The sequence below is a fragment of the Leucoraja erinacea genome, chromosome 8, assembly GCF_028641065.1.
Source record: "Leucoraja erinacea ecotype New England chromosome 8, Leri_hhj_1, whole genome shotgun sequence".
In the NCBI taxonomy this organism is placed as follows: Eukaryota; Metazoa; Chordata; class Chondrichthyes; order Rajiformes; family Rajidae; genus Leucoraja; species Leucoraja erinaceus.
Window position 1 is genome coordinate 69,097,991 of NC_073384.1, and position 13,447 is coordinate 69,111,437.

A 13,447-nucleotide genomic window follows, 5' to 3' on the forward strand; every position below is an offset into this window, starting at 1 on the left:
GGGGATCAGAGGGTATGGAGAGAAGGCAGGTACGGGATACTGAGTTGGATGATCAGCCATGATCATATTAAATGGCGGTGCAGGCTCGAAGGGCCGAATGGCCTACTCCTGCACCTAATTTCTATGTTTCTATGTTTCTATGATCGCAAGCCTGTCCACACCTGGAACAGCAGATGCAGTAAGTCTATTGTACGTTAACGAGAGGAGTTGAGTACAGGAGCAAAGAGGTCCTTCTGTAGTTGTACAGGGCCCTGGTGAGACCACACCTGGAGTATGTGTACAGTTTTGGCCTCCTAATTTGAGGAAGGACATTCTTGCTATTGAGGGAGTGCAGCTTAGGTTCACTAGGTTAATTCCCGGGATGGCGGGACTGTCATATGATGAAAGAATGGGTCGACTGGGCTTGTATTCACTGGAATTTAGAAGGATGAGAGGATATCTTATCGAAACATAGAATTATTATGGGATTGGACACGCTAGATTCAGGAAACATGTTCCCGATGGTAGGGGAGTCCAGAACCAGGGGGCCATAGTTTAAGAATAAAGGGTAGGCCATTTAGAACAGAGATGAGGAAAAACTTTTTCACAGAGAGTTGTGAATTTGTGGAATTTTCTGCCTCCGGTCCTCGATTTACCTACTCTGGGCAAAAGACTGTGCATCAATCTATACAATCCAATCTATTCTTCTCATGATTTTATACACCTCGAGAAGACCACCCTTCATCCTCCTGCGCTCCAAGGAATAGTGTCCCAGCCTACTCAAACTTTCCCTATAGCTCACACCCTCTAGTTCTGGCAACATCCTCACAAATCTTCTCTGTACTCTTTCCAGCTTGACAACATCTTTCCGATAACATGGTGCCCATAACTGTTTTTGGATAGGCAAATGGATATAGAGCCGGAAGGGTATGTGTGGGCAGATAAGAGCTTGTCTTGGTATGATGTCTGGCACAGACATAGTCAGATAAAGGGCCTGTACCACTGCTGCACTGTTGTATGCTAATGCTCTTCAAGAGGCCCTTCTTGATTTATAATTGCCCTCGTATTCCCCACACTGATTGCACTATCCACCATGTCCTTCTCCTTAATGAATACAGATACCAAGTAATTGTGTCGTATCTTGCCTACATCCTCCGACCCCCAAACCCTTTATCCTGGAGCTGTTTTATCGTCTCTCTGGTATAAACATCAAGAACATCAGAGGAAGAGGACTGACTTTGGTGCCTTCCCTCACAGTGGGAAACTTTGATTCTGCTGTGCGGGGATGTTTTATCGCAGAGTCTATCGTGTGTTATGTGCTTTTTTTATTTGTATGGCCGTTTGGTGACCACACATTTCACTGTACCAACTGGTACATGCGACAAATAAACATATCTTGTATCACTTCTCTGGTTACCCTCTTGGTCTGCATGGGCAAGCTGGTCCGAAGGAACTGTTGCCATGCTGCATGACTCCATGGCCTGTGTGATTTCATCATCTTAAAGCATGCATGCACTTCCCTTTTTTTTTTTTAAACCAAATTTACAACCTCTTTGGTCATCCAAGATTCCTTCACCTTGCTATCCTTATCCCTCTTCCTTACTCAAACCTGCTAGTCTTGAACTTTGAAAAACATGTTAGATGCCGTGTAACCCAAAAACAACTGCTCCCAATGTACTCTGCCTAGTTACTGCCCAATAACATTGTGATCTGCCTTACTCTAATTTAATACCTTTCCCCCAAGGTCCAGACTTCTCCCTTTTCAAAACAAATGTTCAGCACAAACATTGTGAGCTGAAAAATCCATTCCTGTGTTGCATGTTCTAAGTTCTAAGTAAGTAAGTTTATTGGCCAAGTATTCACATACAAGGAATTTGCCTCGTTGCTCCGCCCACAAGTAACAACATGACATACAGTGACAGTTACGAATGACTCCAAAAACACTAAACATTAATAATAATAAAACATTAATGATAAAACACCATTGATCAAGGAAGACTTCTATGTAAACTTGTTCACTTTTGCAATGAGCATGATTTCCTGGAATTAATAGAAAAGCTGTCCATCAATAAAGGGTCTTTAATGCCGCAGTTTACTCATTGATTAGTTCATCGTACTTCAGTTTTGATTCATTGGACCAATAATTGCAACAAGAATTTTGCATCAATTAAAATACACCCACCTGATACACGGTCCAAAACTTCAGCTAAGGTGGTTGAAATTGGCAAATGAAGAGTTCGATACTTATGTCCAGCTCCGTACATGGGATGTTGGATCACATGACTAGTAGCATTAATTCGACCTTTATAAAGCTGTAAAATCATAGTAGATCACAATTTTAGGAAACAAGAAAGAGCACCAAGTTAAACATCACAGAATGGGCTTGAATTCAAGGGGACTCGGTATAAATCTACATGGAAACAGACTGCTGTCATTGTTCACTATGAGAGCAAACAGTTACAATCACAATCACCATTTCATTTTTTACAATCTTTTTGTCGTGTATCTATCCATCTAGTCTCAACCACTCCTGCTCTCTGTAATCAATTTTATCTTACTTTATGACGTAGCTTTCTATGCCAGAGCTCTCATTTATTTACCACATCTGTAAAGTTCACAATGTTGTTCTAACATTTCTCTTATCCACCCTGCAGCGACAAATCAAATAGGCTCTGTACTATGAACGTTAAATCCATTATGTCATTTACAAGCTGCAACAGAACATCTATCAGATTAATTTGGCAGCTATGGAAATTAGAAGGGAGAAAAGCTAAACTGGAAATGGAAGATTGGAGCTCTGTTGAAGGGGTACTGAGGAAGATAGAGAAAAGGGAAAAGAAAATAGTATAATGCAAAGGATAGATGCTACGGAGACTAGAGCAGGTCAGAAAGGGACACAGGGTACAAACAAGACTTCACCAACATCACATTAAACTTATCTTACTATTTTAGAGTTTACACTAGATTAACATCCTAACAATTTGGAGTCAGTGAAAATAGAAAATATATAACAATTAAATTTGGTTTGAAACGCATGGCATAGTTTGTCACTTGGAAATACAATATGATGGTGAGGACTGAATGGTGCCTCAAGAGCAAGACTCGGCATTAAATAGATCTGGATTCAACACGTCTGGAAAGGTGGGGTTGCAATATTGATTAAAAAGAATGCTAGAGCTGGAGAGGGAATATCACAGAAGGGAGAATGTGTTTAGTTCGAGGAAGAAACCACAGAGAGGACATTACACTACTTGGTGCATTCAAAAAAGTCACCATTGAGTGACAAATGCAAATATGCATGAACATAACAGAAAAGTGCATTAACTATAAAAGTTGGACCGCAAGCGCTGCCGAACCGCCACTTGAGACGTCCGGACCGACGGGACATCGGCCTCCAGGCCCAGCGTGGAAAAGCGCCAACCCCAGCTCACCTCCGCCTCTCCTGCAGGGTCAACTGACAGCCTGGACTGACAACACCTGCGGCCCCAAACCCACAGAACTCACAGCCAGCACCAACTCCAGCCCAACATTGCTCCAACTGCAGAGGAGCCCGCACCCCGATGTGCCGCTACGGCGACAAGTGCCCATTCGCCCACGGCCTCAGCCGCCACACCAAGTACAAGCCGTACCTTGCACAACACCAGCTTCTGCCCCTATGGTACCCGCTGCCACTTCATCCATAACTCCGAGGAGGAGCGAGGGGCCCGGCCTCGCCTGGGTCAGAGTGCCAGCCTGGGCTCAGCCTCCACCGGCCCGGCACTAAACTGGGCCACGTTGCGGGTGGCCTTCAGCCCCGACCTGGAGTTGGAGCTGGCTCAGACTCTGGGCTTGGGGCTGGGCAAGGGAGGGGGAGGAGGTTGCTGCTGCCGCCAGCATCACCAACAGCACTTAATTGCTATGCCGCCCCAATTCACATTCGTAAGTTATAGGAGCAGAATGAGGCCATTCAACCCATAGAAACATAGAAAATAGGTGCAGGAGTAGGCCATTCGGCCCTTCAAGCCAGCACTGCCATTCAATATGATCATGGCTGATCATCCAAAATCAGTACCACGTTCCTGCTTTTTGCCTATATCCCTTGATTGCTTTAGCCCTAAGAGCGAAATCTAACTCTCTCTTGAAAACATCCAGTGAATTGGCCTCCACTGCCTTCTGTGGCAGCGAATTCCACAGATTCACAACTCTCTAGGTGAAAAAGTTTTTCCTCATCTCATTCTTAAATGACCTACCTCTTATTCTTAACCTGTGACCCCTGGTTCTGGACTCCCCAACATTGGGAACATTTTTCCTGCATCTACCCAGAACAATCCTCTAAGAATTTTATATGTTTCTATAAGATACCCTCTCATCCTTCTAAATTCAAGCGAATACAAGCCCAGTTCTTTCATCATATGTCAGTCCCGCCATCAAGGGAATTAAACTGGTGAACCCATGCTGCACTCCCTCAATAGCAATAATGTCCTTCCTCAAATTAGGAGACCAAAATTGCACACAATACTCCAGGTACAGTCTCACCAGGGCCTTGTACAACTGCAGTAGGACCTCCTTGCTCCTAACCTTTAAATCCTCTGGCAATGAAGGCTTTCTTCACTGCCTGCTGTACCTGCATGCTGACACCAAGTTACTCCGCAATTCAGCCGTGGCTGATCTATCTTTCCCTCTCAACCCCATTCTCCTGCCTTCCCCATAAACTGACACCCGTACTAATCAAGAATCTATCTCTGCCATAAAGATATCAATTGACTTCGCTTCTACAGCCTTCTTTGGCAATGGATTCCACAGATTCACCACCCTCTGACTAAATAAATTCCTCATCTTCTTCCTAAAAGAACCTTTAATTTTGAGGCTGTGACCTCTGATCCTACAATCTCCCACTAGTGGATACATCCTCTCCACATCCACTCCATTCAAGCCTTTCACTATTCTGTATGTTTCAATGAAGTCCCCCCTCATTCTTCTAAACTCCAGCGAGTACAGGCCCAGTGCTGTCAAACGCTCATCATATGTTAACCTACTTATTCCTGGGATCATTCTTGTAAACCTCCTCTGGACCCTCTCCAGAGCCAACACATCCTTCCTCAGATATGGGGCCCAAAATTTGTTGAATGAATAAGTTTATTGGCCAAGTATTCACATACAAGGAATCTGCCTTGGTGCTCCGCCCACGTGACAACATGACATACAGTGACAGTTAAGAATGATACATAAAACATTAGTAATAAAACCTTATTGGTTAAACATGTGAATTAAATAAAATACCAGAGCAAAAGGAGGCTACAGATTTTTGGTTATTGAGTAGAGCTACTACTCATGGGAAAAAAAGCTGTTTTAATTGTCTGTGACAGCTTTGACAATCCGGAGTTGCCTTCCAGAGGGAAGTGATTCAAAGAGTTTGTGGCCAGGTTGAGAGGGGTCAGAGATGATCTTGCCCGCTCGCTTTCTGGCCCTTGCAATGTACAGTTTGTCAATGGAGGGAAGGTTGCAGCCAATAACCTTCTCAGCCGGTTGGACGATTCGCTGCAGCCTCCAGGTGTCGTGCTTGGTAGCTGAGCCAAACCAGACCATGATGGAGAAGGTGAAGACAGACTCTACGATGGCCGTATAGAATTGGACCATCATTGGCTGTGGCAGATTGTGCTTCCTCAGCTGCCACAGGAAGTACATCCTCGGTTGTACTTTTTTTAATGTGGAGTCGATGCTAGCCCCCCACTTAAGGTCCTTGGAGATGGTGGTTCCCAGGAACTTAAAATACTCCACAGATGTGACTGTGGTGTTGTTGATGGTGAGTGGGGTGAGGGGAGGGGGAGCTCTCCTAAAGTCTACAATCAGTTCCACTGTCTTAAGACCATTGAGCTCTAGGTTATTGCGATGGCACCAGGACGCCAGCTGTGACACTTCCTGTCTGTAGGCAGATTCCTCCCCATCCTTGATCAGTCCAATCAGGGTTGTGTCATCTGCAAACTTGATAAGCTTGACAGAGGAGTCAGTGGAAGTGCAGTCATTGGTGTAGAGTGAGTAGAGGAGAGGGGAGAGTACGCAGCCTTGCGGTGACCCTATGCTGAGGTTTTGCGGGTCCGAGATGTGCTTTCCCAGCCTCACATGCTGCTTCCTGTCTGTCAGGAAGCTGGTGATCCACCGACAGAGGGGTTCAGGCACAGTCAATTCGGAAAGTTTGGAGTGTAATAGCTCTGGCACAATGGTGTTGAATGCAGAGCTAAAATCAACAAACGTAATCCTCGCGTAGGTCCCCTGGCGGTCTAGGTGCTGGGGGATGAAGTGCAGGCCCAGGTTGACTGCGTCATCCACAGATCTATATCCCCCGATAAGCAAACTGCCGAGGGTCTAGCAGGGAGTTTGTGATATTTTTCAGCTTCGCCAGCACAAGCCTTTCAAGGGTCTTCATGACTACAGAGGTCAGTGCGACAGGCCTGTAGTCATTAAGACCAGTAATCCTTGCTTTTTTTGTGTATAGGGACAATAGTGGAGACTTTAAAGCCGGCAGGGACAGTACAGGTTTGCAGGGACTGGTTGAAAATGTCTGTGTAGACCAGTGCCAGTTGTTCGGCACAAAGCTTGAGAGTAGAGAAAAAACAGTGTCTAGTCCTGGAGGTTTCTGGCTTTTCTGTCTTCTAAAAAACCTCTCCACGTCCTCTAGCCCCACGTGCCATCCCTTTTCATCTGTGCATTAATTGCCTTATACTGTGTTTTGTATTGATTTCTGTATTTACTTTGTGTACTAGTCATGTCTCTGCTATTTATTTCATTCCCCTTACATGATTTTCCTCTACCTGCTAAATTTTTGTAAGGTGTCCTTGAGACTCTTGAAAGGCGCCCATAAATAAAATGTATTATTATTATTATTATTTTTATTGTTGATGATGGAGAAGTGATGTTGAGCAGCACGGAGGATGTGGGTAATTGGGTGTGGTGAAAATTGCTCACAATACTCCAAATGCGGCCTGACCGGCGCCTTATAGAGCCTCAGCACGTCATCCCTGTCTTTCTATTCTATTCCCTTGAAATAAATGCTAATATTGCATTTGCCTTCTTACTACCGATTCAACTTGCAATTTAACGTTTTTTGCACCTCGTACCTTTGCACCTCCGATTTCTGGATTCTCCCTTTGTTTCAGCCCTTTGCTTGTTTCTCAGTATGTCTCAAATTGAATCCATTTCACCGTGACAATCTGCCATGCCAAGATCAGTAATCTCCCCCCTTAATATTAGCGCACAACAACCATCCTTTCCTTTTTTGACAGCCTGTCCCCAATGTCGAATCCACTGAAATATTTAGGCAAAGAGGTCAAATTCATTAACTTGTTGAAAATGCAAGGAGCATTCAACTGCAATTTGCAACACTTCACAATTCTTCAAACCAGTCTCACAATTTCCTTTAATTTCTGGCCTTTGTTCCAACCATCTGCCTATCAAAAACAAAACCCTTGCCTATGTTGGATGAGAATGTTCATGGCAAAATTAGCAAGTTTGCATCTGACACTAAAGTGCGTACGATTGCAGATAGTGAAGATGGTTGTTAAAAATTGCAGCAGGATCTTGATCGGTTGGGCAGGTGGGCTAAAGGAATTTTTCATGGAATTTAATACAGAGAAATGTGAGAAGTCTAACATGGGCAGGACCTACACATTGAATGGTAGAGTCTGGGAAGTGTTGTAGAGCAGAGGGATCTAGAAGTACAGGTGCATGGTTCCTTGAAGGTGGAGTCGCTGGTAGATAGGGTGGTCAAAAAAGGCTTTTGGCACTTTGGCCTTCACCAGTCAGAGTATTGAGTATAGAAGTTGGGAGGTCATGTTGCAGTTGTATAAGACGTTGGTGAGGCCACATTTAGAGTCTTGTGTTCAGTTTTGGGCACCATGTTGTAGGAAAGATGTTGTCAAGTTGGAAAGGGTGCACGGAAGATTTACGAGGATGTTGCCAGGACTCGAGGGTCTGAGCTACAGGGAGAGGTTGAGTAAGCTGTGACATTATTCCTGGAGCGCAGGAGGATGAGGTGTGATCTTAAAGGTATACAAAATCATGAGAGGAACAGATCGGGTAGATGCACAGAGTCTCTTGCCCAGAGTAAGGGAATCGAGAACCAGAGGACATAGGTTTAAAGTGAAGGGGGAAAGATTTAATAGGAACCCGAGGGGGTAACATTTTCACACAAAGTGTGGTGGGTGTGTGGAACGAGCTGCTGGAGGAGGTAGCTGAGGCAGGTACTATTGTGACGTTTAAGAAACATTTAGACATGTACGTGTATAGGAGAGGTTTAGAGGAATATGGGCCCAATGCAGGCAGGTGAGACTAGTGTAGGTGGGCCCAATGCAGGCAGGTGAGACTAGTGTAGGTGGGACTTGTTGGCCGATGTGGGCAGTTGGACCAAAGGGCCTGTTTCCACACTGTATCACTCTATGTTGACCTATTACATGCAACAGTCTGTCCTACCTTTCTCCTTTGAGCTTTCTTCTTCCCACCCACTTAGTCAGTCTGAAGAAGGGCCTCGACCCACAACATCACCCATCATGTTCTCCAGGGATGCTGTCTAATCTACTGAGTTATTCCAGCACTGTGCCCTTTTGTGTATTAACCAGCATCTACAATTCATTGTTTCTACATCTTTAATTGTTATCAGTTTTACCCCTTTATGCTGATTGACTTTGTTTTTACCATCTGTTTATTACACTTACTACATTTCAAACGTCCCCTTCCTAAATCCTCTTTGAAGTTCACATCACTTTGCCAAGCTGGCATGAATCCTCTCCAATGTCAGTAGCAAATCAATGTGCTTAGCTTCCACTCTCCATATGCACCATATTCTAACTATAATCGTTCATTCTAGGTCATGTGTGTATCTAACCAAGTCTAGCTAAAATGTCACCTGGAGACCTGCACTCGTTGTTAACTGTGGTGATAAATGTCAATTGGTACTTACAGGGCAAGGAGAATGTAGGAACACCGTCACTTTCTCATCTTCAAGCATCAGCTGCAAGAAAAGCCTCCTGATAAAACCAGAAATATTTCCAGATGTTGGGATATTTGATCGCTGAGGTGTTGACTGGAATAGTTCACACAGAACCTGAAAGTATTTGAATTTTAAAATAAGTTTCCATTGTATGTTTCCATGCAGCATGACTGTTGTCAGTTATTGCTAAATGGTCATCTGATAAAGTCTTGCACAATATTCAGCATAATATCAAATTGCTTTTAAGTAAACAAATCAAACATAACAAGATATTATACGTTTATCATGATCAAAACAGTCAGCTTTCAGCCATTGAAACGTTACTTCATCTTCGATGTCTCAGGTAAGAGGCAGTATTATAGGACTTTGGTTCTGCTGCATTTGGATAATTGCGTACAGTTCTGGTCACCCCATTACAGGAAGGATGAGGAGACTTTAACAAGGGTGTAGAGGTGGTTTACCAGAATGGTGCCTGGATTAAGAGGTATTAGTTCTAGACTTGGATTGTTTTCTCTGGAATGCCGGAGGTTGCGGGTAGACCTGATAAAAGTATGTAAAATCATGAGTCATCGTCATCGTTGAAAACCTCAATGGGCACAGTGCCTTACAATGCTGTGTATGACAGTGATCGCAACTTCTACTGAAGTGTGGATTGCCGTTGGCTCGCTAGGAGCTCATCCGCCCTTTGTTTCTGGTCCTGCTGGGGGTCCACAGCCCCCTCCGCACCTGGCACACCAGGTAGAGGAGACGGTTTAGTCGCCGACTATCCAACCATGGAGCAGGTAACACGGGATTACATGGTACCCGTGGCGGGGGGAACTCCCCCCGACCCGACCCTGAAAATTATGAGTGGGATAAATAAATTAGACATTCAGAATCTTATTCCTACGATGGGAAAATTAAATAGTCAAAGGCAAAGCTTTAAGGTGAGATGGGCAAAGTTGAAAATTTGTTTTTACACTGTGGCATTTATAGGCATCAAAAGCATTGAAATAGGCCCTTTGGTCCAGCTTGCTCCATCTACTCTAGTCGCACTGTCCTGCCCCACCGTTACTCCAGCATTATGAGTCTATCTCTGGTGTAAACAACCATCTGCACTTCCTTCCCACATCCTGAGCAAGATTGGGTGGTAACTATAGGCTCACACAACTGATTCTTAATGGTCTTTATATTTACTCGGTGGATATGACTTTGTCTGAGGCAATTAGGGATAATGAAGAATTTAGATTCAGTAACAGGAATAAGTCATTAAAATTCAATTTTCTGGTTAAGGTGTGCAGTCGCCAGAAAAAGGCTCTGATTGATAAAAAATACATCAATAGATGCTCCTGAACACATCATCAGTGATGTAACGTGGGATCATTGGGTGTTTCGGGTCTTTCAACATCAGACACCCTCACCCAGGCGACCCAGCCGTGGTTGATCAGACCACGACCTGTGTTCAGGTGGCATTTGCTCCTCCCCATGGACCTCCTCTCCTGATCCAGAGCCATCTCGAGGCCTTCTCCGCTTGATTGAGAACAATATTTGCACTGATTGTTCACAACCAGATGGGGGAAGTCATTTCTTTTCTGGGAAAATTTAACTTAATTAATAATTTCACTTTAAACAGTGTTAAAAAGTTGTTTCAAATGCAGCGCACACTTATTTCTTAACTCAAATTATATTCAATCCCATTAAATCCAATATTTGAGGTTCCCACAAGACAAAAAGTTTCAGCCATCAAATAAATTCAGCAATCAATGTTGACATTACCTGAGCCATTAATTTTTGATTGTATGGATGACAAGAAATGCACTGCAGGAAGAATGCGACTGTTGAATTTTCAATTGCTGTTCTTTGTTGAGTGGTTAATCCTATTCCTATGGTTGAAGAGGATGGAGGAAGATACCTTGAACCAACATGATGAGATCCATTCTGGTGGTGGTGTACAGAACTACTGTTGCTGTTGGAATGGCACAATAAAAATAACAGAGCTGTCCACAAGGGGTTTACTTCAGGCCCCCCTAACCAGTCCTTCATGGTGTGGCTGTTACCTACTTCAGTTAGAAAATGGAGAACAGGAGCCACCAGATCAGCTGTGATGGGAACTTTGCTCATTGCACGCTGTTGCGAATGATGCCTTTTGTTTGTGTCTGTGGCAAACTCTGCAGAAGGCATTGCACAATCCAGACTAGAAATATGACTGAAACAGAAACTGATTAAGCTCTTCACAAGCATTGAAGGTAAACTAGATTCCAAAAGCTGTTTAATAGCTTCTGGAGACTGTGTTGCTGCTGCAAGTGTAACCAGTTGGGATTCATTTAGTGCAATTGGTGCCTGTGCATTCTTCGAGTCGTCTGTTAAACCAGAATCCAAGTCCTCTTTCTTGCTGTCATCGGTCATTGAAAGTCTGTGCTGCATTTGTATTGGAGGCAGACTGATGCCCAACCAACCCATGAGCAACGAAAAGTAGCTGGGATGGATGTGACACATGGAACATAGCAAACTGTCCACAGCTTTCTTCAGAACCATGTTACACGGAAGAGACATGGACCAGTTGTACAGCAATCTGATGAAACAGAATATAGAATTAACTCAAGGATAATGTTGCTCTGGTGAAAAAGTATGACTGCAATACAGACAATTCAGAACAGGTAGAAAAGCACTTTGAACCATGCTGTTAACAGTTGGAAAGCTGTAAGTCTGAAATTAAAAAATGAAAAATCTGAACATACTCAGCACGCCAGGCAGTATAAAAGGAAAGAGAAACAGAGCTAGTGTTTCATGTGAAAAACCCTTTGTCAGAATTGAGAGAAAAAAGGTTGTTACTAACTTTTTCCCAATTTACACAAACCGGCAGTGGACACTACAACCAGGTCTGGTGGCAGAACTTCGGACTTTTCAGCTTACAAAGAAATGTTCATAGATTCAGCTCCCACAGCACATTGAGGAAGAGTACTAATGTCTCAACAACCTCAAAAATATCTTGCCTCATCTCCATCTTAAATGGGTAACCCCTTATTTTTAAACATCGATTCTTAGTTCAAGATTCTCCACACAGGGAAACATCCTCTCCAAAGATGGACACAAAATACAGGAGTAACTCAGTGGGTCAGGCATCACATCTTGAGAAAATGGATACATGACGTTTTGCATTGAGATGCTACTTCAGACTTGTAGTAGTAGGGGGAGTGGGTCAGAGAGTCACAGAGTGATACAGCGAAGAAACAGGCCCTTCGGCCCAACGTGCCCACACCGGTCAACATGTCCCAGCTACACTAGTCCCACCTGCCAGCATTTGGTCCATATCCCTCCAAACCTGTCCTATCCATGTACCTGTCTAACAGTTTCTTCAACATTGGGATAGTTCCAACCTCAACTACCTCCCCTGACAGCTTGTTCCATACACCCACCACCCTTTGTGTGAAAAAGCTACCCATCAGATTCATATTAAATCTTTTCCCCATCACCTTTAACCTATATATCCTCCAGTCCTTGGTTCACCTTCTCTGCGCAAGAGACTCTGTGTATCTACACAATCTACTGCTCTCATGATTTTGTACACCTCTATAAGATCACCACATTCTCCTGCACTCCAAGTAATAGTGACCCAGCCTACTTAACCAGCCCTATAACTCACACCCTCTGGTCCTGGCAACATCCTTGTAAATCTTCTCTGTACCCTTTCCAGCTTGGCAACATCTTTCCTATAACATGGTGCCCAGAACTGAACACACTACTCTAAATGCAGCCTCACCAACGTCTTACATAATTGCAACATGACCTCCCAACGTCTATACTCAATACTTTGACTAATGAAGGTCAAAGTTCCAAAAGCCTTTTTGACTACCTTACCTACCTGTGACTCCACCTGCACTCTAGATCTTGATCTAGATCCCTGTAAAATGACTTGATTGCTACACAGAGTCTTTTACTGATAGTTTATTATAAGCACTAACACACACTATGCAATAGCTGTCCGTGGTCATCACTGGAGCTAGAGAGCGAGCTGGAGGTGGGGACACTACAATTATACGAGAGACAATGGGGAGTGGTTAGTAGCGGTGAGGTCACTATGTTAAAGGAACATGCATTGATCTACAATCCCTCAGCTCTACAACACTCCCCAGAGGCCTACCATTCACTGTGAAGGTCCTGCCCAAAGATCTTACAGCGAAGCAAGATAGGCTACTCCTGCTAAATGCAATGGACTGACGTGTAGTACGCTATGGAGGGGATCATGGGCATTTTCCACGCCCATTTTAGCAACCTGAGCCTACCTAACCCGACCCGACTCGCACTGTAATCAATGTTGCGGGGCAACAGTTTGTGTGGGTCAGATTCATAAATCTGTCAGTTCAAACTTCTTGTCAAGAATAAAATTTGACTCTGGTAATTGTCTTTTTTAATGTTTTTTAAATCATTTCTTTTTAAATGGCTCACAAACAGTGTTTGAGTTGATTTTGTAGCAACCGGAACCGACCCGACTCGCAGGGTGATTGACAGGGGGGGACTTTTTGTGCG

The 13,447-nt window shown here is 43.9% G+C and overlaps 1 protein-coding gene across 1 annotated transcript in view; it reads right to left on the reverse strand.

Annotated features, from left to right (window-relative positions):
* Positions 1-13,447, reverse strand: part of birc6 (baculoviral IAP repeat containing 6) — a 348,945-nt gene that overhangs the window by 140,956 nt on the left and 194,542 nt on the right. The window contains 3 exon segments of the mRNA XM_055639933.1: positions 2,162-2,291; positions 8,912-9,055; positions 10,697-11,492. Coding sequence (XP_055495908.1) covers positions 2,162-2,291; positions 8,912-9,055; positions 10,697-11,492 — 1,070 coding nt within the window.